The 25,498-nt window shown below is 35.4% G+C and overlaps 1 protein-coding gene and 1 long non-coding RNA gene across 10 annotated transcripts in view; one reads left to right on the top strand and one right to left on the bottom strand.

Moving 5' to 3' along the window:
- The window catches only part of LOC121367500 (CAP-Gly domain-containing linker protein 1-like), a 106,528-nt gene that overhangs the window by 48,598 nt on the left and 32,432 nt on the right, over positions 1-25,498 (bottom strand). For 4 of the 9 annotated variants that reach the window (XM_041491712.1, XM_041491715.1, XM_041491711.1 and 1 more), the window contains 11 exons: positions 24,257-24,905; positions 23,609-23,834; positions 18,058-18,120; positions 16,386-16,484; positions 14,201-14,346; positions 12,429-12,489; positions 11,325-11,333; positions 7,005-7,109; positions 6,276-6,428; positions 5,504-5,620; positions 1,662-1,719 (listed from right to left, as the gene is read on the bottom strand). In XM_041491712.1, coding sequence (XP_041347646.1) covers positions 1,662-1,719; positions 5,504-5,620; positions 6,276-6,428; positions 7,005-7,109; positions 11,325-11,333; positions 12,429-12,489; positions 14,201-14,346; positions 16,386-16,484; positions 18,058-18,120; positions 23,609-23,834; positions 24,257-24,905 — 1,686 coding nt within the window. The remainder of the gene's footprint in view (positions 1-1,661; positions 1,720-5,503; positions 5,621-6,275; positions 6,429-7,004; positions 7,110-11,324; positions 11,334-12,428; positions 12,490-14,200; positions 14,347-16,385; positions 16,485-18,057; positions 18,121-23,608; positions 23,835-24,256; positions 24,906-25,498) is intronic. The other 5 variants (XM_041491714.1, XM_041491716.1, XM_041491713.1 and 2 more) reach the window with 5 other exon arrangements.
- Positions 496-19,431, top strand: LOC121367502. Its single transcript, XR_005957388.1, has 5 exons — positions 496-523; positions 7,062-7,165; positions 12,000-12,052; positions 14,251-14,429; positions 19,071-19,431. It is a non-coding gene; the product is annotated as an uncharacterized LOC121367502 (long non-coding RNA).

Raw genomic sequence — 25,498 nt, forward strand, 5'->3', positions numbered from 1 at the left:
GTTTTGGGTTTAGGTAAACCCGTTTTCACACAATGCTAGTACATTCTATATCACACAATGTTCAGGTACAAAGGCCAGAGTCAAATGATCTATACTGGATAACACATGCTTTATGGTTGTCAGTTCTGATTTGGTGTCTCCAACAAGTGAGGTTATATCAAGTGGATAGAGATCACAACAGACATGGCTGTAGACTCTATATAAACACTGTATGATAGTTTCTAAGTACTGTAGATCATGAAATTAACACGTCACTAAATCAATGTGAGAAGTAATGCGACATACATGTTGAGTACCTTTTAATTAATGTCTTCAATGAAATTAAGTCGCTAACAACGACAACACATTACGTCCCAGTCAATGGTGATTTTAAAGTGTTAATGTAAGAACAATCCACAGAGTCACATGCAGTTAACATTGCAGCCAATGTAAACAATAAAAATCAACTTAAAAGCAAAGGTCAGTTTCCGGAAAACCATTCATGCATGTGTGGTGGATCGAGTCAGCTTGTGACAGGAGTGACGTAAGTGCTCAAATACTAATTCAATATTTAGACTTTATGACAAACCCTGAATTGTATTTTATAAAATATACTAGTATTTGAATAACCTGATACAGAAGAAAGTTAGAAATAAATGCATTAATTTATTAATGCAAATATCATCGACTCTTATTTTTCGCATATATACTATGATCACATTAATTTCAGGATCTACAGTATTTCTTTCAAATATCACCAAGTTTTACTGGAAGTGGGATGTAGCTCAGTGGCAGGGCACTAGTCCATTGTGCAATACATTGCAGGATTTATCACATTAAAGGGAATAAAGTTCTTCCTATCTCAACCAGTACCTCACGATTGGTACCTCAAACACTATGGTATGTACTGTCCTGTATATGGAAAAATTTACATAAAAGATATCTTCCTGCTTTTCAGAAGGAGAGCCTGTTTGGCAGCAGCAGATTTTACTCTCTCACTCGACAAAATGTTGAAATACCCACAGGCTTCATACAAAATATCTGTTGTTTAAAAATGTGCTGAAATGTGACTAAACATCTAGTCATTTAATGTTAATAGTAATATCAAACAAAAATTCAATGAGCAAAAACATCTCGAAGAAATAAAAAATAAAATTGATCAAGCAAAATCCAAAAGATTGTGTACCAAACACGTACTGAAATTGGCCCAACCTAAAGAGTTCTTTACTGAAAGAGGTAGTCAACATCTGTGGTCAACAAAACTGGAGAAAACTTGAGTGTTTTCTCTTTTATAAATACATCACCTGTCCTCAAAACTAGTGAGTATTTTTAACATGCCCATATACCACTAAGGTTTCAGGCATGATCAAAACTAGTGCATATTCGCTACGGTTAGTAGACTGGGCCGAACATCCCAACAGCTAATGGGATGGCCTGAATTCTTCTACTGCACATCCCTTCCTGTTCAGGTCACGTGACTGTAACTTCCATCTTTTTCCTTCGTGTCTTATGGTTCAGACATACTTTTTTATCTAACCGTAGGGCATATGCACTAGTTTTGAGGACAAGTGATGTTGAAAAGAAATAACATTTTAAACTTTTGCTGGTGTTATCTCTGAGAAATGCACATGCATTTATAGTAATAAACTAAACTAACAGTATTTACTATAAACCACACCAACCCTCAAAATTGTTCTGCAATTTCTGTTTCTTTGTTTCATTGTCTTTCAATTCTTGTTGCTGAAAAACAAAAGTAAACAATAAAAGTATCCCCGTCAGTTATTTAACATTCTGCTAAATATTCTACAATGTAGGACATATCTAGCTAACTTTACAAACATATATCAAATTGGGCCATTTCACACGAGTCTCCTATTGTCCTGTCCATAACATTAATTCAAGCCTGCATATTTTAGTAATTACATCACTTTGTTTCTAAAAGTTGTTCAAATCTTCATATATTTTTTCTTAAAGGTTGTGTTTAAGAAGTAACAAAAGGAGACCCTTATGAAAAAATGACCAATATGTCTCATTAACACAATGGTCCATTTATAACAAGAAAAATTAAATCAACTTTAAGACACTACCCGTTATCTCTGAAATGAGCAGCTTAACCACCATTTTTTTTCTGATTTACTTAAGAGTGAGGGTTGGTAATATTTATATCCGTGGTGTAAGAGTTTTAGCCACATGTTATTAATACTGTTGTCACCTATGGGGATTTTATTTGGTGGTATACACCCTTAAGGCTTGTACGCTTGCCCTGGACAAATAGTTTTGGGTGTCGGAGAAGTAATTGTTCTAACAACATATCCAATGGCACAAATCAACTTAAAGCTGTGATGTTTGACTCTTTCAATTTAGTTGATGTTCAACTACTTATCGAGAGACAACTTAAATACATCTCAACTCTTCCAACAGAATTCTTTGGAAAGTAAAAGTACATTTCACATGGTATAAGGGTCAAATTTCAATTTTTGAGGGGGACGGCAAGTGTTCTCTTTGGTTTAGTAACAAATATTAGGACACCAAGGCAACTTGGAGGGACACCAAGTCAACTTGGAGGGACACCAAGTCAACTTGGAGGGACACCAAGGCAAGTTGGTGGGACACCAAGGCAATTTTTTACTTAAAATGAGGCATGAAGGCAACTTACTTTCTATCAAGTTTTCTCAGACAAACATTTTATCAACCCGCTGCCTTGGGCTCTAGCTTATGCAATTTGTTGGATATGATTTTATCATATTACCCATGATGGTTTTACTATTTCTCACATATACACCATGGAATATGTGGGATGGACACAGTGACAAACCAGGTTGTGCACAACAGCATTTTTCTTGTCATCGACAATGACTGATTTTTGTGGCAACGTAGCAATTAAGGAAGGTAACCACGGCACTTCCCGTCACTGCCGTGTATAATTTGAACCCTGATGGGACTAGCAACAGTTGAGAGGCATTTGTTTTATAACACGAATAGGGCCAACAAAAAATCATTGCCCCACTAGATTGAAAGCAATGGTATAAGAGGAATTCATCAACCTTTGACCTGGATAGTTCATCTACGCAGTTTAGTTACATGCCCTAGCCCCGTCCTTATTAAACTTTTAAAGTCTGGATTCAAGTCTCTAGCAATGTCTTGAGACCGTAACGTCATGGCAACTCATACAAATTGCATGTGTGTGATTTGAGTCTAGTTTCATAAGCATAGGCCCAGGACAACATGCTTGAACCACAGTTGTTATAAGTATGACAATAAATCATTCCCATCATAAATGCATTTTGATAACCTTTTTGTTCACGGATGTTAAATGCTCTTATATCTATTGAATCTCAAATAAAAGTTGGCTGAAAGTGAAAATAACAGTACTCTGTAAAACAGCATCATGAATAATGTAACATTAATATGACAATCGACAACTGTCTTAATGTTAATAAGAGAGAAATGTGAAACACACAGAAATACAGATGAGTAATGTAGTACCTGGCATCATGGAGAAGTCGAAATTTAGTAAATAGTGGAATGTTGATTAGATGCGGCACTGAAAAAACACTTCACATGAAAACAGCATTTCACCAATGAAACAAACAACCAATGAAATCAGTCAAAGCCACTCGATTAAGATGCGTGAAAAAAACCTCCAACTTCATGTAAGCAAGTTTCAAGCAAAATGTGGTTAAATGAAAATATGTACATTTTGACAAATAGTTTTGTTTGATCATAAAATTAATTTCACACATCACTCTTCTTTTTTTTTTAAAGTCTTCTCTTTAATAATTATAGCAATGTTAAAATTTTACTTGAAATGTTAAAATTTTATTTGAAATGTTAAAATTTTACTTGGACAAAAACTCCTGAATGATTATAGAAATGTTAAATTTTACTTGAGACAAATATGATTTGTAACAGAAATTATTCACGATTCTTTCTGCAACATGCTCCAGTGCATGCATAATGAAGCCCTAAAGGAATTTCTAGCTCGTTCTATGAACTTAAACCCATTTAAAAACTGAAATAAATGTGTCCTATTGGAACGAACTTAAATATAGGTAAAAACGATGCAGATGAAACATTCAAATTGACATTATCTGTCTCATGACTAAGTCATGCATATTGTTTTACTAGTAACCAAAAGGAAGCTTATACAGATCAGGCAAAACCAGCATGAACTTACATACCAACAGTGAATTTTTGTTTTAAGGTCAGGTTTGACAAATGTTAACTATTATATCTTCCAAATGACGTACTTGAGAACTGTGTCCAGGGCAATTTGTCAGACATTGACAAAACAATTATCAAATTTGAAATCCTTCAGATAACAAGTACAATAAACAGAAATCTCTTTCTGTCTACAATTTCAACAATCCACTCATTCATATTTTTTCCACTTTTAAATTGGATGAAAAAAATGGCAGAATTTAAAAACACTGCATAGAAAACTTAGTTTGTTACTGGCCTAGCAAAAGATGTTTTTTATAACTTAACCACTGAGTTCACTTTTATATTTAAGTATGTTAAATGTACTAAATTATATTTTCCTCACAAGAATACCATTTTTCTGTTTAAGTTGTCTGCAATCTCCAATTCAGGACAAGGTTCAATATGACACAGAGACTTTCCGAAATGAAATTATACATCCATACTTTTCAACCATAATGCCAGCCATGCAGATTTTACAACAGTTCTGACAGGTAGTCTATTCTTATGACAAGCTAAAGACTTTTTTCTTTCACATTCACACAATCCAACACTAAATGATTCATTCTTGAGATGATGTGCAAAACACAAATGGTCTGATGAACAAATGAGAACTTAAAAACATGAACAGCCATCAAGCAAAAAAATGAACACCAGCGAGTTTAAATAAAAAGTAACCGAGTTGTGGACATAAAACCCAGGGGGAGTATAAAAATTACATTGTCCCCAGACGATGAATAACCATCAAAAAAGGAAGGATGATTGTTCAGTGACACCACCGCACATTCTACATGTATAAGGGCTTTAGGTGTAAAAACATACACAACTGTTGCCTATTCCATCAAAAAAAAGAAAGAAATGACACAAGTAAATGCTGTTTGTATGATCAAGACTTTATTAAGGCCGGGGGACCATGCTTATAAGTCTTTCAAAACGAGTCTCATTCAATCCCTAATGATGTCACATGTATGTAAATTTCTATGGCACTGCCATGGTGTTAAACGTCTAATTGACCGGCCTCGGTGGCGTCGTGGCAGGCCATCGGTCTACAGGCTGGTAGGTACTGGGTTCGGATCCCAGTCGAGGCATGGGATTTTTAATCCAGATACCGACTCCAAACCCTGAGTGAGTGCTCCGCAAGGCTCAATGGGTAGGTGTAAACCACTTGCACCGACCAGTGATCCATAACTGGTTCAACAAAGGCCATGGTTTGTGCTATCCTGCCTGTGGGAAGCGCAAATAAAGTGTAGACTCTGTGTTATAATGACCAGGCCTGGCCGGGTTAGTAAAGCGTGAAGCTGCACACAGCACACAGCCTACTCACCAGCTCGGCCAGCTTGTCCTCCAGCTGTCTCATCTGTGTGGCCTGTTTGGCAGTCAGCTCCTCCAGCTCAGACACTCGCCCCGACTTCTCCTCCAACTCCATGCTCACCTGGCTCGTCTGAAATGAGCAATAATCAGTGAGTTCTTAATGACACACCAGCAAAATATTTTTTACAAAATGAATCAGTTATTAAGTTATGTACATGAATTAACAGATGATTTACATATGCTACTTCCTGAAGTCTCCTTCAAATATCATAAGTTTACTCCCTCCTCAAGTCTGGTCATAACATACATTTGCTCATTTCTTGAGTCGGATCATATCATAATTTTACTCCCTCTTCAAGTCAAGTCATATCATACCTTTATTCCTTACTTGAGTCAAATCATATCCTACCTTTGCTCCCTCCTCGAGTCAAGTCATATCATACCTTTGCTCCCTCCTCGAGTCAAGTCATATCATACCTTTGTGCCTTCCTTCCTTGAATCAAGTCATATCATACCTTTGCTTCCTCCTCGAGTCATGTCATATCATACCTTTGCTCCCTCCTCGAGTCATGTCATATCATACCTTTGCTTCCTCCTCGAGTCATGTCATAGCATACCTTTGCTCCCTCCCCAAGTCAAATCATATCATACCTTCACTCCCTCCTCAAGTCCAGTCATATCATACTTTTGCGCCTTCCTTCCAAGTCATATTATATCCTTTGCTCCCTCCTTGAATCAAGTCATATTATACATTTGCTTCCTCCTCGAGTCATGTCATATCATACCTTTGCTCCCTCCTCGAGTCTGCTCATATCGTAGGTCTTGATCTTGTTCTCAGCGGTTGTCAGCTGGTAGGTGAGTTCTTCAATCTGGTCTAGGTAGCCCGTCTGGTCCTCATTAGATGTCTTCAGTCGCATCTGCAGCTTCTCAACAGTTTTCTAAACAAAACAACAAAACTCACTCTCTTAGCTATAGATATATTATCGATACAGTTATTACAAACAACTATAAGTACCATTTGAATACATGTGTAATACAGCTTTTGCACAGGATTCTAATGTTCAGGAGTTAGGCGGCTTTCATGCACAATGGGAAGTGTTTTTATTTAATGTTTTGTTTTGAGTGCTAGAGTTTGCCAATCACAGGACCATGCGATTTACTGATGGTTTGGCAATTAAAACAAAAATGTTAAACCCATATCCTAATCTCATTGTTCAATAAATAGTTATACATCAAATGAGCTGTACAACATTTATGAGACTTATTTTAGATTGCACATTTGTCATATCTCATACTTGTCTAATATTTCTGTATAAATATTTTATGCATGGTAATGTCAAGAATGATTTTCCCAACAATAATTAATCCATAAGACAGAAAGTTTCACTATATTGTATGTAACTGTTCTCCAACTATCCAGCTATGAACAGTGGACACGATTACAAAGAATAACAATCAGCTGAAGCTGTCTAAGACTGGCCACTAATGTGGAGGTGTGATGCCAGCTTTCTCACCTGCAGTGTTGACACCTCTTCTTCCAGTTTATCTGCTCTCTCCTTCTCTTTCTTCAGACTCCGTTCGAGCTCTCGGATCCGAGCGATGTCATCAGCTGTGCGACTCTAACAGGGTGAACAGAACATGTAACAAACATCATGAGATCTACTACATGGTAGTGGTAGGTTTCTAGTATCGCTTTAAAGTTTCAAAAAGACAAGAATTAATTTTTCTGAGTATGATGTACACATGTTCACAAATGTCTACAGACAAGAATTCATTTTTCTGAGAGTTTTAATCAGTAAACGTTTTTATTCTGTCAAATATTTACAATAACATGCATTCAGCATACTTAATCTACAGGCAAATGACATGCCTATGATGTACACATGTTTTCAACTGTCTACAGACACACACGCACACAAGATTAACATTGTGACATACCGGTTGTTGCTAAAATAAATAATAACACTGACAAAAAAGCACAAAACCAAAACAGCAATCAGTAATTACTTCAAGCAAACATAACAACCATTCATTAAACAGTATACAATGCAATATTCAATGGACTTAATTTTACAAAGATGGTAGATTAAAATTAATTTAAAATGTTAGCATATTCCAAAATCTTACTGTCAAAATAATCTAGTAATATTTCTATATACACTTACTACCAGTCCTTCACGTTTGAAAATATTAGGTGAGTGGTAAATTATTCTCCATATATGTGTAAGCTCCAGGCAAGTGATTAGCATTCAATAGAATATGTTTTTAGTAAAGCATATACATAATACCCAAATAATTAGCAATGAGGTGAACATTTAACCTACTCATTAGGCTATGCATCCACCATGACACAGGTTGCAGGATTTGTAACTGTTTGGGATGTTTACGACACAGATCATAATTGTAAATGATTCAAATCTTTAGTAATAATATATTATAATAAATCAAGGATGTGTCAAATACTGGGGCCGGCTGGAGCAGCTTCTTTTCAAACAACCAGCGAGAGGTGCGCTTTTACCATAGTTTTACATGGACGATAAAAAAAAACCCACTTCGGAGATGAAATGAAGGTGCATATGGGTGCACAAGTACTATCATGCGCTTCAAAGGTGAAGGACCGGAATACCCAATTCAGAAATCTACTCATATTCAGTTGTCTTGTGTGTTAACAGGCTCAAATAGGGCTATTCCCAAAAGCTACAATAGTGATGACAAGCTTATGCCTCTAATGTACACACATTCACCGTATGTGATCCTGTTCAAGCACAAGACAACTAACTATGGAAGTAAATTTCTGAATTTGGTGTTGTCACTTTTGGGGATAACAATGTTCACTCATATTTTATTCTTTTTTTAATCATGTAATGTCTGGTTAATATTAAAGCAGAAAAATGTTTTTAAATACATTTCTCACAGTGGCAATCATTTGTGCAATGGTACAAATACGTCTTCAAGAAAAAGAAAAAAAATTAAATAATGCCATTAGAATGAACTTTTAAAGTTGTATGGTAATGAAATATTTAAAGATAAAGTTATTAGGAATATATGAATCTGTTTATTAATAATATGTATGTGTTTTATGATGAAATAAATACTGTTACACTTATAAAAATAGTAAGTAAAAGACATAAAAGTAAAGTAGAAGATTCTCAGGACATGCCTAACAGAAAGAAAAATATATATATAAACAATGTTCAAACTGAAGGTAACACAACAAAGACAACTGAATAGAAAATTAAGGAGTTGTATCTTCAAGAACATGTGTTGAATAAAAAATAAAAAATAAAAATTAATAAGAACATTCATAGGGTAAATTTGTATTTCCTAAAAATTAACTTTGCATATAAAATATTTTAAAGATCACTTGCTGCATTAGGAAAAATGTAACTATGTTGTTAGAATGATCAAATGTTTGACATCCAATAGCTGATAATTAATTAATGTGCTCTAGTGGTGTCATTAAACAAAATACACTTTCCTGAAAATGTTTTGGAATAAACGAGAGAATGAAGTATAAAAACACAGATCTTTTGCATTCAAAGTATCACCACTGGGCAAAAGGTGGTGGTTATAAAGCCAATGTTCTAAGTTGAACACAATCAGGCTTTCTGCCAGAAAAAAATTGATAAAAACAAAACAGATTATAAGTGCTCCTAATAGGTGGTTATAGGTTTCAAATCTTTTGAAAATGGACACTGTATTTCATGAAACATTGACAAATTTTAAACAGCAGATACTCTGGCAATCTGTCTGGGGTTTTCCCCTAGGACCAATCTATAGGTAAAGAATTTGGTAACAACAACAGCCAAGAATAGCCGCGTACCACCAATTAGTAACTATACGTAGAATGAATGGAACAGGAAAACCAAACACAAATGAACAAAGTCAAGAAGAAATTTAAACTAGACAAGTCTCAAGATCTCTGAAAGCAAGAGCAGAAACAAAAACTTATATTATTTACTTATTCAAGAATTATAGAATTAACCAAAATTTATCTTGCAACCACTGTTTCTATTGACAGATTATGATGACCGATTAAAGTAAAGTCATAAACGTATACTAGCAGATTATGATTTTTGACGTCACTCATATGATGTCATACGCATAGCTAATTACAAAACTGCTCACTTGACCTCTAGGTCATCATACAATGTGGCTGAAATAACAGAAATAATAGCTTTTCCCCTTAATTTTTATGGTCTGCAGGATAAAGATAATAACTAGTTACTGACATCGGATATCTGCTTTATCCTGTTGAGGCAGAGTGAGAAATTCCACTCGGCAGAGCCTCGCAAACTTTTCTATTCTTACCTGCCCAGGATAAAGCAGATATCCGACATCATTAACTAGTTATTCTCTATAAATCAAGAGTCTGAAGATAATAACTAGTTACTGACATCGGATATCTGCTTTATCCTGTTGAGGCAGAGTGAGAAATTCCACTCGGCAGAGCCTCGCAAACTTTTCCATTCTTACCTGCCCAGGATAAAGCAGATATCCGACATCATTAACTAGTTATTCTCTATAAATCAAGAGTCTGAAGATAATAAATATAAAGAGGTTGTTAAATACATGACAGTTTAGCCGTTTGAGGACAGGCAGATCGCCTGAAGCGTCAGTGATGTGAAGTATTATGTGACGAAACTAAATGAATGTCACCATGAATATGATGTTATCTGTATGAGTGTTATCAATATGCAGACAAGCGTTGCGTGGAACAGCATATAAACACAAGCATTTTTACTGTAATTCAAGTCTACTGCTTACAAATGATCATGAAATGAAATGATAGAATACAAAAATATACTGAATAATCTACAGTCTAAGTAAGTGAAAATAACAATAAATCCAACACCTAAAGACTGGAACATTTCCCCTTGAGTGAAGACTTCTATGGTTGTCAACGACAGTCACTTTTCACACCCTTGTTTTGACTTCGGACACAATAATTGTAACATATCTAACAGTAATTTTTTTATACAATATATTTTACAAATGGTACTTTCCTCTTTTTTTCTTCATCTTTTAAAACTTAACTTAATATTTTGTCTAAAATTATGAGAAATAAAACATACCGACATGTAAATTGCATTGTCTGCTCTCGGAACTAGTTTCACAGGAGTCAAGGTAAGTAGACCAGTTTTTATTTTAATGTGGCAAAGCATTGCAATAATATAGTTAATTGTGAATTTGAATGATGTTAATAATTCAATGACATTATATGTTCACAAAAACAATAAATTCGGTGTATCACATTTTTGTTTTCAGAATGCAGGAACAATTCCAATACAATATTGCTACTGAAAAAACTAAAATTTAACATTACTACTGCACCTGATTGAGAAGAAAATCTTGTGGTTAATTTTTTTTACTATTTAGAAACATGGATTTTACATTAAGACATGTTATATTTATTGTGTACGAAGCCAAAACAAGGGTGCAAAAAGTGAATGCCATTGATCTTAAACTAGCTTAACTCAAAGATAGTTGACTTCCTTTACATTAAGCTTTGCTATTTCTATGTGTATGACCAACAAGGGACAATAATGTACTGACTCCTTTACTCAGTCATTACATTCAAGAATTTTTTAATATTTAATACCGAATTAAGATTCAACATATAAATAACAAAATAGCAAAATAAATGTTTATTCAAGTATTTTTTTAAAAATTATAATTACTATTTGATAGTATATTTTGTTTAACGTATTTGTTTCAAACAACTGAATATGTATTAATTTGTTTTAGATTAGAGTAGACAACTGAGAAATGTTCCAGCCCGATATATCATTTGTTGCTTTATTGCCATGCTTCATACCACATGATGATCTCACCGTTTCATGCTTGAAACAAAACAAAACAAGTCATTGGTCACAAATAAACAAAAGGCAATTTGCTGGAGTGCAAAAAAAACTAAATAACATTCTTCAACCTGTACACTTCAGACCCAAGTATGGGAAAATATTCAAATTGAAAAATGATAAGATTTTTAAATTAAAATTCTTAATTCCCTTTAATTCATCTACGAAAAAATATTTTTAAACTCTAGATAAAGTCTGAATCCAAATTAAAAAATTATAGATTTTAAAAATAAAATGCTTGATTCTCTTTAATTCATCTATCAACAATAAATTTAAACTCTTAACTATAGATATAAAGTTTGAATCCAATAAAAATTAATCGGATTAGTATAATGAGCTGCACCTATAAATGTTTATTTCAATTACATCTTAAAATTAAATTTATAAAAGATGTACTATAAAACCAAGTTTCACTGATCTTAACTCGTAGTTTGCGAGAAATGTAGCTAAATGCAAAATTGTAATGTTGAGCTAAATGGAAAAGCTTGTTTTATTGCCATCAGAAAAGTAACACCTCTCTACACAAACTGAACCAGGTGAAACAAAACCACTCTGTTTCCCTATGTTAGAAGAAGCATATTACTTAATGCTAGTCAGTTAGAATCTCAAATTAATATCAGCTGGCTAACATTTCACTTTTAATTGCAGGAGACATTAGAATATGTAAAGACTGTTCAAAGAGAAGATCATTAAAAAGTCAAGTAAGTACACTATGTGAATTTTGTCACTCGTTTAACACAATTAAAACTCAAAAACTGTTGATTAATCAGTGCAAAAAAAATAACAAGCAATTGTTTGATAACATTAATAGCATGTTCAGGAGAGCAAGTGCTTGTGACCATTTTGACTGGTTTCCATTGTATTCTATTCCATTCTGTCATGTTTTTTAACATTCGGCACAAAAACCCATCTAGCTAGCAACTACCAGCACTTCATTCTCCTGAACATGCCTTGTGTCTCGTTCCGCTGCTCCAGACAGCCGACTGGTGCAAAGCTCAACAAGGAAACTGAACGAAGCAAATGTAAGCACCACATGTTATGAACACAGAGTCTAACACGACAGAGTGAAATACCAACCTCCAAATCATCCTTAGTCATCTCCTCCTCCTCAACCTGGAACTGAAGATCTTCAATCTTCCTGGAAGAAAATAACACCCTAAACATTATTCACATGCTAATCTATAGTCCTTCCCACAGTGAACACCTTTTTTCATACTATGGAATTACAATTACTACCAACTTTCAAGAGAAGACCAGGTGATATTGGGACTGAGAACAGGCCACTATAGACTCAACTACCACATGTATACCAAATTCCGAGTGGGAAACAGTGGAACCTGCAATGGGGTACAGCATCCATGACTGTGGAACATTTCCTGCAACATTGTCCCACCTACCAGAACCAGAGAAAAGCAGTCTGGCCTTCAGATGAACTCCTGAAGGAGAAACTCTTTGGCTCCTTGGAGAACCTACGGAATACAGCAGCTTTTGTTCGAGCCATTGGGGTCCGTCTGAGCGTACGACGAAGAAGAATGAAGATACTTTGGAATTTACTTCTGAGCAAATTGTTTTCTAAACGTCACACAAAATGTTTGTTTTTTTGTCATTTCCAAAACACATTTACTTTTTTTCTTACATCATTCTTCTTGCGTCAAACCAAACAAAAATTATTTATATTTTTGTCGGAGGATGGTACGCACTATAACCAGAGAAATTACAGGGATTATCCAGTTGCTGCTATATAAAACATTTCAAGCAAAATTCAAATAAATTTTAAAAATTTAAAAAGTTTTGTTTAAAATATTAATTTCTAGTATACTCAATGTGTTTCTAATGTTTGAACCGGCCTCGGTGGCGTCGTGGCAGGCCATCGGTCTACAGGCTGGTAGGTACTGGGTTCGGATCCCAGTCGAGGCATGGGATTTTTAATCCAGATACCGACTCCAAACCCTGAGTGAGTGCTCCGCAAGGCTCAATGGGTAGGTGTAAACCACTTGCACCGACCAGTGATCCATAACTGGTTCAACAAAGGCCATGGTTTGTGCTATCCTGCCTGTGGGAAGCGCAAATAAAAGATCCCTTGCTGCCTGTCGTAAAGAAGAGTAGCCTATGTGGCGACAGCGGGTTTCCTCTAAAAACAGTGTCAGAATGACCATATGTTTGACGTCCAATAGCCGATGATAAGATTAAAAATCAATGTGCTCTAGTGGCGTCGTTAAATAAAACAAACTTTTTCTAATGTTTGTAGCAGCTTAAACTGCATTTCATTTCCTTAATATATTATTTTCTACTATGTATAAAATTACTGAATGACGTCCAAGTCAGAGATACAATAAACATCAGGATAACCAAAAAGACAACAAATAATCCCAATAGGCACTGCATAAGAATCATAATGTTAGTGACCACAAAGACTCTATTAACCAGAACACGTAACAACAGCCCTGAAGTCAAGATATTCCCTTTAATGAATGTTTAATGACACCATAGCAAGAATAAAAATTAAAAAGTTATTCAGAAGCCAATCTGGCCAATTTTCTGTTGTGCTAAAATATTGCTGATATCACCAAGTGATTAATTACAGTGAAAATTAAAAGCAGGAAAACACTCTTTTTATTTTTACATCACAAAGTTTTTATTTCTGCAATTCCTTCTCCAGGACTTACCCTGTGGATTGCCAAATTAGCCAATTGCTAATTTATGTACAACATTTAGTCTTTGCCTAACAAAAGTTTCCTTAAATTAATCACATTTTAATCATATTCAAGTAACTACTCTACGTATGCGAAAATTGGCTAAACTGATGTGTGTCAGTGTGAGCCCTGCTTCTGCACTCAACGTGCACAAACCTTCTGTGATCTTCGAGCTGCGTCTCCAGCTCCTTCTTGTCTCGCTCCAGGTCATGGATGTACTGCTGTAGCCGGACCAGCTGTTCCTCGGTGTCCGTCCGGTACCGCTCACTGTCGGATCGCGCCATCGCCAGCTGGCTCTCCGCCTGCACAAAGAACAAACTAACAGTCAGAATACGAAACAGAAGAGTCTGTAACTTTCAGAACTGCAGAAAGCGAGTATTGTGAAGTACTTTACTTTTATGGGCAGGGAATATTTTGTTCAGCATCGTGTCGCGATTCACTATGCATGTTCAGAGATCGCTCCAAATTTTAAAACATTAAACAGTAGTTGCTAATCAATTTTTATGTGACCAGAATATTGATAATCAAGATTTTAAAAACAAAAGGTTCCCTTGATGGGCATATTTTTTGTGCTTTGCATAAATGAACATTTTTTGTTGTTGCTGTTTTTATTAGACAGACCCCTTTCCTTTCGTTCTCTCATTCATTATGTGAATTCATTTGCTCTCTATGTGGTGGTTCCTCTTAATCTTTTAGCTTCTTGTTCCCCCCACATCCATCCTTGTCTCTCCAACTGCAACATGTGTTTCTCTTGTAGCATTCCATACCACACACCTACCATTTCCCATCAGCCTTTTCTGGGGGCTTACTCTCCGTCAATAGCTGTTACCCCATCTAAAGGATAACAGAATTATCCCTATATTTTTATTTTGACTACATTTCATTGATTTTTAACTTCAGAACTACTTTTGACCACAATATACACGAAAACCTTGTGAAAATAAAGAATTTCACCATAAAAGAATAATCTGATACTATGTTCTCAAGTTTCTTAAACTGTCAGGATTTATTAAGTGACACGACAGTTGTGGCACAACATACTGCAGACCTCGACATGAAAAACAAATTGAGAGGAGTCATTAACCATTCCCCTAGCTTAATGTTTGGGGAGCCATTTAAGATATTACCACATTGAGCTAAAAATTACTCTCCTCGGAGTTTCTAGAATTTTTATAAAATTCAAGTCATGGGATCAGTGATTTAAAAAATTTACTAGCCACAATTAAATTTCACTAGACCTACTTTACTTTAAGTTAATACAATTTGACTAAATAACAGTAATAATCAGATGTCACTTAAAGAGGGAGATAGAGCTTAAAAACACAAACATTGGGAGGTTGGGGTGGGGGTAGATATTCATATTTACAAAATAGACGTAACTGCAACATTTGACAAAAAAAATTCACTAGCCGTCAGGCATGGCAATAGTAGTTATTTACTAGCCCAACATTGAATATCACTAGCCATGGGAGTGGGGCTACCATAATCTAGAAGCCCTGTATTTATTAGCTCAACATTGAATATCACTAGCCATGGGAGTGGGGCTACCATAATCTAGAAGCCCTGTATTTACTAGCTCAACATTGAATATCACTAGCCATGGGAGTGGGGCTACCATAATCTAGAAGCCCTGCTCCTTTAAGTAGACTCAGGGAAGTGGTAGCTTCCCCTGAACGACGACGTCCGACATTGTAGGTATTAATATGTTTGAGAGATGTTTGCAAAAAAAGACCGTCACCTTGACAAAGCACTTCAATCATAGCAGCTACATCAGTTACATGCTTCACACAGCTCTGCCAAACACACACATGCAGATATTAATATACTGCTAAATATCTAGGTGGTTCTTGTAGTCAGTAGAGAGTCCATTCTAATCTAAATTACGTATATAGCGATATCATTAGATTAATGCACTGGGTTTTTTGGTTTTTACCAATTGAGGGGTACTTTGTAGGCAATATTTACTTTTTGGAATCAGTATTACATATTAAAGTTAAACACATCACAATTTTTTTTACATTTTCTCTTCTTTTGTTTTTGAAATATGGAGTTACTTTCAGTAATTACTTTTAATAAAACTACTACCACCAAAACCTGCTTATTGATTTTTTTTAATGATTACTTATTTAATTTTTTATAAATATAGATATATATGAAGTTACTTTCTGTTACCAGCATTAAATGAAACTTGTACTATTGCAGACTGTATTTTAGTCCTTCCCACAGCCTTTTTTCATACTATGGGATTTACTACAATTGTTTTCTAAATTGCACACAAAAATATAGTTGTTTTTTTTTGTTATTTGGAAAACCCTTTGTTTTGTTGTATGAGGATAGTCACCTCGTCCACCATTGCTGCTGCCCTGGCGACGTCTGCCCGCTCGAGGTCCCGCTCCTGCAGCAGCTGTTCTATGTGTTCCTCCTTTTCCTTGAGGGCTTTCTGTGGAGAGTCACACATTGCAGTCTCAGCTCACCACATCTCAATTAGTACACCACACAGCATTACACAAAGCATGGAGAACATATTTGATAGATCTGAATATTATTTTTAAAAAGCATAGAGAATAGCGAAAATATGTGTTATGCATCAGTATCACTTACTTCAATACAATCCCATATAAATTAACTTTAAATTAATAAAATAAAACTTTAATTTTATTGGATCTCAGCTTAAAGAAATGAAAAATCTATATACATATGATTTCAGTGTAAGTGTACTGCATGTGCTAAAAAAAAAAGTTAAAATCTATGTGTTATTCCTATTCAAAAGAACAATCAGTAAGTGTGCAAAATAAAATTTAAAATGACAGAGAAAAGCATCAAGAAGGACACCACGCCAGTGCTTATTAAAGTATTTACCATACCACCTGTAGAAGGTAGGATCTGTATTGTACATGCAGTGACACTCGTAACTTACCTGTCAACACAGCTTAGTACCAGATCATCAGCTTGTTATCAGGACATTAGCTCATTACCAGTACCTTAACTCATTAATAGGGCATTAGCTCATTACTAGGACCTTAACTTATTAATAGGGCATTAGCTCATTACTAGGACCGTAGCATATTACAAGAACATCATCTTTTGAACAGGACATTAGCTTATCACTACACATTGGCTTATTACTAGGACATTAGCTTATCACTACACATTGGCTTATTACTAGGCTATTAGCTAATTAGCAGGACATTGCTTATTACCATGACAGTACATGTAGTTTATTACCAAAACAATGCTTATCAGATGATCAGCTTGTGAACAAGACATGAGCTTATTACTAGGACATTAGCTATTGGCATATTAACAGGGGTGCTTAATTTTAGGACTTTATCGGGTAGCTTATTACCACAACATTAGCTTATTACTAGGACATTAGCTATTGGCATATTATCATAACAGCTTAATTCTAGAGCTTTATCGGATAGCTTATTACCAAGACATTAGCTTATTACTAGGACATTAACTTGTTATCAAGACATTAGCTTATTATTAGGACATTAACTTGTTATTAGAGTACCAGTTAAATACAGTGAACTTCTTACCAAAACACTAACTCGTTACACAAAATAACTCATTAACACCACATGTAGTCTAGTGCAGGGACACTAGACTAATAGTATTACCTCAATATATACATGTACCTACTGTATCACCAACATACAGGACAATGGGTGTAAAATCAGAAACAACTCTTTTTATTATGGCACACAGCTGGCATTACAAACAAATTACACTTTAAAAATTACACCACACAAAACAAGAGGTATTAAAAAATGCTCACCTTGAAGATTGCTACAGAACAGCTGAAGTTTGAAAACTACACTCTGCATGCTTTAGCCACCGGTAAACATGGATGAGTTCGAACATCATTTAATTACCTCCAGCACACCTCCACCAAAAAACATCATCTCTACATCAATTGAATTAACAAACGCATGCCCAACTGGACAAAAGATTTACCTTAACGATCGTGTTACGTACCTTCAGGTTACACAGAGTTAATGCCCACTCACCTGTATTGCTGAAGCTGTGGCATTCAAGTTATGTGTTACCGTTCTCGGACCAGTTTTCGAAGCCTGCGTGTTAGTGAAGAAAGTAGTCAAAGGGAGTTAGCATATAAAAAAGCTAATATATACAAACTCTAAATCACGAAATATTAGCAAATGATGTTTTATGTGAATCATACATGGTTAGTGGTTAGTGAGAGATAAGTCGGTGCAATGGCTTTTCTCTTACACACCAAGTGGTGTACTCAATCTGGGTTGGGGATTTCACCACCCCAACCAGTGACCAATGACTGGTATATCAAAGGCCTTGGTATGTGCTGCCCTGTCTATGACAAAGTGCATATAAAAGATTTGTTCCTGTGAAAACTCTATGTCAGAATTACCAAATGTTTGATATCCAATTTAGCAGATGATTAATTAATTAGTATGCTCTGGTGGTGTCATTGCACAAAACATACCAACATTCTAGGTTCATTTGAACCCAGTACAGCAGTTCAAAACTGTCACTGCTCAATGCATGTGCCAAGTGGAATTTCAATCTAGAACGTGTAATATGTTGACTGCATGGTATGTCCAATGGAAAGTCATATACCAACATGGACATGTACTGCCGATTTTAATTTCATCTTTCTTCTACAGTAAAATGTGCTAACTACCATTAATCTGCTTATTATTACCTTTTATAATGAGACTGAAAAGGTGGGACAGGTAGATAGGTGACTAGCATTTGTCCTGCAGCAAATGAATTGTTTTCAAAATATTGAACCCCTGAAGCATCCTTAACCCAGATGGCCAGCAACACTGCTCAGTTACAATGGCCAGTGTTCGAACTTGGGATTGTTAAATTCTCAGTTGCTAATATTTCATCATTTACAGTTATAATGCTGTATGTAATTAAAATGTTGGGCTTATATCATTGTGTATATATATATATATGTAGGGTTTGGTACATTTCAAAAATACTGTTTTTAAACTACATGCATACCATTACTTCACTCCTAATGCATATATATTTACAGGTAAAAACTGCTTGGGTGCTTTGGAAATAAATGGATAAAGACAACTGTGGAGTCGAAGTCTTGGTTAATCTACATTGTACAGCGATATTGTGAACAGCCCCAGACAGAGATCTTAGACAGGACAGACGTGAACAGCCCCAGACAGAGATCTTAGACAGGACAGACAGGTGTCTACATTGTACAGCGATATTGTGAACAGCCTCAGAGAGAGATCCTAGACAGGACAGACAGGTGTTTAGCAAGTGCCGGGTGCAGAAAACCATACAAGTACAGCAAGACAATTTATATAACAGTTTCATTCAAGCTCTAGTGCTTATCTCATGCAGTTCACATGTTGATTTTCATAAAGTAAAACTGCTTAGTCGTGAGTTATCTTGGTTGTGTTGTCAAGCCAGTAAGAGGCAGGGGGCTATGTCCCCAAGATGAGGACAAAACTGTACGTTACACCCACCTTCCCCTACACGTTAGATATCATTCACACAAGTCTGGTTATTGGTAAATGGACTGATTTTGTACATAATTATGTTGGGGTTTACCTACATACATGTATACAAAGTATCTATAGTAACATATATACAACATCATAAATGTATACAAGGTGTCTATAGTAATATACATGTATACGTATAACATCTTAAATGAAGGTCTTGTCATATTACAATAACAGCACTTACCGACACAGCACAATATCAAGTTTATGCAAACAGTTGATGAAAATAACAACACAACACAAATCATGCATGGCAGCACAGACACAGACAGCAGAAAGTTGGGAGACATTTTGAAGTTAAATCAAACTCCTTTTTCTTTCTCTACTACTTACTTGAACACACTAATTAATATATGCATACGGTAAACAAGCCAATTAAATGTGAGACATTGTATAATGTAACACATATTGAAAGAAAACTGAACACTACAATTTAAAGGTATGCAAATCTAGTTCATTATATTACAAGACGTTTAAGAGTTATTTCTCTTGACTAGTACTGCATATACTGTACCTCCAGTTTAGAATGTGCCAGTGCCTGTTTACTTTTCAAGACGTTAATGATATCAAATATGTATTATCAAGTTAATTTTCAATGCCAATGATTGACAGTTTAATATAAAAACATATAATTAGTATTAGTAATATTATAGAGAGGTTTTGTAACCATTTCAATATTTTTTTTAAATGATAAAATAGTATCACTTTCATAACATAATACAGTACAGATACACATAAATGAAGGATGAAATGGACTTAACAGTTATTTTGATCTCTCTAGCCACTGGAGGTATGACCATGTACAGCATACTCCCCTTTTGGGGGATTTTTTTTCTTGTATTAAAATAATCTTAAATGTGTGCCACAAGTAACAATATTAATGTTAATGTATATTATCAGTGTTTGATATATTGATAAGTGTCACAATAAATGTTAATTGTATCCACTGAATTTATGCAGACCACATTTGTATGAGAACAATTTACATTCTTTTCTGAATATTTCACCTGATCTCTGACCTTATGGCACTACAGATGGAGAAACTTTTTACACAAGTATAGAGCAGTTTAGTATGTACCCTAGACATTTTATCTGCAACTTTAAACAAACCACATAATGTAAGAATAAAACAAGATGTCATGCCTATCATTTATGTGCTGACTACCTATACATATTCAAGTGATTAGTAATTTCCTTTATCCATGGTAAAAGCATTAAGTTTGGGTGAGCTAGGATAAACAGTTTCTCGGGAACAGAACAATTGCATGGGTTTTTATTTAACATGCTGCAAGTTCGATCCCAGGCGAGATAAAAACACAATGACACAGAGGTTTGATGAATGATATGAATTCTGTCTGCAGACACTGGATTCAGTTTCACACTGTCTGTCACAGATGTTACTTGAATTCCTTACTTTCACAAAATGAGTCAGAGCCAGTCTTTTGTAAAAGTGTCTACTGTAACCCAAGGGACTTAAACTTGTCAAGATATACTTATTTTTTTTAATTTCCTATATTTATTTTATTATCAAGAATCAAATTTCAAAATGGTACATATAGCAATGGCAACCGACAACAAATGGTACATCACCTATAAATAATTTGTTCCTTTTATGATCAACAATGTGTTAAGTAGGTCATGGTGACCTAAATATGTAATTATAATATGCTATATCACACTGTTATCCCACAATATATTGCATTTGATGTTTATGTACCACAATGCATGGGCTGAAAACAAAAATCCATCTGATCCTTAACGATGTATAAAAAGTTGACAGAAACTGTTTTATTTTACATTAAATATAAAAATGGACAAAACCATTTATAAATCTCAGTGAATATCAACAACCCTGACAGACAATGTGTGAAAGTGATGGGTTTATCGGTGCTGGTGAATGTTGCATGCAGCTTACCAATGCGGAAACACTACAGAGTGACTTTAGTCGAACAAAATGTCCGGAAGCTCTAAAACACCCCTGCCACTCTGATCAATTTAACACTTGACATTACAATATCAACACACATATTAGCCAGGTTTCACCGACAGATACCCACAGGTTACAAATATATAAATAATACTGCCATTACAGATACTAGTATCTACAAGCAATACAAATGATAATATCAGCAAACTAAAAACAAATATGCAAATACTCCAAATAACAGGCGTATATTTAGTAAAAATTATAAAACGTTGAGGAGAAAACTAAATATGTTGTGTAATAAAATGTTAATAACAGATAGAAAATAAAGTTTTACAAATTAATGTAAGTAATGATTAAAAAAGAGGATATAAACTAGGCTTAGACATAAGAAAATAAAAAGGCCAACACAATAATATATGCAGTAGACTTCACATGCTGCAGACTACAAGTAAGGAAGACTTCTCAGCACATGACGTCTGGTAGATACAGTAAACATAATAATGACAAAGTATTACACTCAACCAGACCGGAACTGGAAAACAAGTGAGGGGAGTAATTAATTGCTCCCGTAAGTTAGATTATATTAAAAGATTACCATATTGAGCAATGATATTTGAACTTTTTTTACTACTTTATTTTTTAATTCACATGCTAAGGGAGCTAAAATTCCCTCTCCTAAAACTTAGTCTCAGGGGAGTGACGGGGAACCAGTGATAGCTCCCCTTTAATGAGCTCTGAAAAAAACCCAGATACTACTATATAAATCACCCTTCTTGGGGTTTTTTATTAGCGCGTCTTTTATAAACATTTTGCCAGAAACTTGACACTGTATACAGTCAAACCAACTCTAACGTCCACCTCTGTTAAAAGGCCACCTCTGCCCTTAAATTAATTGTATTTTCTTCACTGCACTTGTAACTTGGTGTAACAATACATCACAGTATGTTTGTTAGAAGAATTATGAAAGTACAAACACGTATATTATTATTATTTTTGAGAACAACTTTCCAAAACACAATTCGTGATACAGAAGTGATACACAAAATGTTTTAGTTAACTTACTGGAAAATAAACAGCTTTCCTCAATGGCAAAACTACACATTTTTGAGATGAGGACACTTTTGTTTTCTAAATAAAAACATTTTTACAGTAGTTTTTGGGGTTTAAACAAAATACCAACAAGAATGATGTACTAAAGCAGTGTTTTCGTTAGTAGGTGGCAGGTGGTGATTTGTGGTGGCTATTACTGCCACTACCGGCCCCTATCTTTCATACATACATTTGTAAACATATCACATTTAGTAAACATAGCCATCTGAGTTTCTCAAGCAGCCTCAGATATTCAAAGATAATGACCACCCTGAATTAATGTGCATGTATGTCTCTATAGACTAATTAACTGCACGACATGTGAAGTTTACTGCACAGAGAATATTGACACTATAACTACATGTATATATAAAAAGCAGATTAATTTGGGGGAATAATATAATGGAATTACTATTTGCAGGGTTTTTTTTAATAGCAAATCACTATAAATTGTTATTTCAGAAAAAAAAAGATTGTCAAATTAATCATTGGAACTCAGCTAATATTTTAAAACAGATTTAATTTTTTTTAAATTAACTGAATTTTTTTACCACATTAAGATTCATATAGAAACAAAGACAAGGAAAACAAACGAATTAAAAAAATATTTCACCTGTCCCATAACTTTATATTAACCAGTTTATTATTTTAAAATGCTTAAACAATGAAACTGGATCTTTTAAAAACAAATGTATTTATCATGCAAATAATCTGTTATAATGTTACAACAAAAACAGAAGTATATAAAACAAAACAAAACGAACTTACACATAGCACTCTTTTCAAAAAATATATAAAAATAATAACACAAAGAACTCGTTTCAAAAACAAAATAAAATATAAAATAATACAATCCGCCAAATCCAACTTATATGAGTATTAAACGGTTATAATTATAAAACTGTGTCAACCATCATGCACACAACCCATGATATCACCGGTGACTATGTCTCGGTGAAACCTGGCGAACTGTGTTTTGTCGTCACAATGCTGACACACGTGACTACGTAGCATCAGTAAGACTGCATGTACCTGGTTCGACAGGGACGTGATGCCCAATCTTACCCGGCTCCGCGAAGCCGTGGACGCCGTCGAACTCATAGAGCTGATAGAGTCCTGGCTCCCCGACCGCTCTCGCGACATCCGCAGGCTCGTGTTGCCCAGGTTACGCACCTGTGAGCTGGGTGCTGTACCCGCCAGTCGGGTCACTTTGTGGAGAGGAGCAAAGAGGCCGTAGTGTGCTGGACACTCAAAGTACCTGAATAACAGAACAGCTAATTGTAATGAGAAATGGCCACCAATTTAGTAAGAAGAATTTGGACCTGTGCTTGTGCATGCAATATGAAGTTTAAAAGTTCAAAACAATTCTGAGGTCAAAGTAAAATTCTTAATTAGTTTAACAGCACACATTTTCCATTACTTGTAACTTGGCCAAAACAAACAGTAAACAAATAATGCTGAACACTGTTCATTAAAGTATTTGAAATCACATAAATTGAAACCAGACAAAACACCATGTTACCTACATTATTAAAAAATAATTCTAAAATATATTACTTCCTACCACTAGGTTCTGATGCTATAGAGGACTACAACAATTTATTTTCAGTCTAGAATCCTAAATAAGGAATGCAGTAAAAACGTATATGAATTCACAAAGAATAGTAAACAGATCCGTACCTCTTTCCTGCCACAGCCCCATCGTTCTTTCCCTGAGCATCATCAAGTTCCACCCCTGCCCAGTCGCCCTTGGCAAAGTCTGCTGGTCCAATGAACCTCAACACCCCGGGCTTTGTCCCGCTCACCAAGACTCTGTCCCCAACCTTGAGGCTGTACTTGCTGGGCAGTCCTCCCTTCTGGAGAGTGGCAGGTGAAAGAGACTCCTTCACCAGACTGGAAGCAGACGTGGACTTGGACCTGGTCCCGGCCAGTCCGAGCTTCGGAGTCTGAGACCTGTTGGCTGTGGGCGTGTTCGTCTTCGAGGTTCCGTTGGAGGCACTCATGGGACTGAGGTTGGTTGTTACTGACGAGTTGAGGCTGTCTCCCATAGACGCATCCTCCGATTTGGGTGCGGGACGAGGTATCACGCCCGGAGAGCGAGTCAGTTTGGACAGGCGGGAGAACACACCCTTGTTGGGTTCACACTGAAAGTAGTGGATACCGGCCACACCGCCATCGTTCTTACCCACAGGTTCGTCGAGGGCGACACCAGCCCACTCCCCCGGAGCAAACTGAGTCTCTCCAATGAAGGCAATAACACCTGGTTTGGTGCCCCCCACCCATACCCGGTCTCCAATCTTGTAGTCATCTGTTCCAAGTGGTTCAGGACCTAAAGGTACAAAACAAATTAGAACCATTACAAAATTAGCGTAATTAAGCAGTCATAGTCCAGTCATACGTAACATTTTAACACAAATTTCTACAATGGACACTGTTTTGTGTTAAATAATCTACACAGTGTGTAGAGGGTTAAATGAATTACTACATCCAACGCATACACATACCACAGTGAAATCTCCCTAAACTGAACAACAAAGGGACCACATAAAAAGTGTGGTTTTAAGGAGTATCCAGTTTAGAGAGGTTCTGTTCTGTACTGATATTTAAAAATGAACTATGAAAAACATCCAGTTTTGTGGGAATTCTGGTTTACTGAGGGTCTAGTTTTGAGGGGTGGTAGTCCAGGTTAAATATCTGTGTGCATGTGATTACACTGGCAATTAATCAATGGCTATAGATACATGTACTATATGTAAGCCTGTTGTTTAAATGCATGTACCTTAAAAGATTAATAATTACTACATGCACATAATTAATATCTTTTATTAACATGAAAGACTTACAAACAAGACAGCCATTGAAATAGTAAATATAATTTTCTTTGTAGATAATCATGTCATATTCCATTTGACAATTTCAAAT

Source organism: Gigantopelta aegis, chromosome 3 (assembly GCF_016097555.1).
Source record: "Gigantopelta aegis isolate Gae_Host chromosome 3, Gae_host_genome, whole genome shotgun sequence".
NCBI lineage: Eukaryota > Metazoa > Mollusca > Gastropoda > Neomphalida > Peltospiridae > Gigantopelta > Gigantopelta aegis.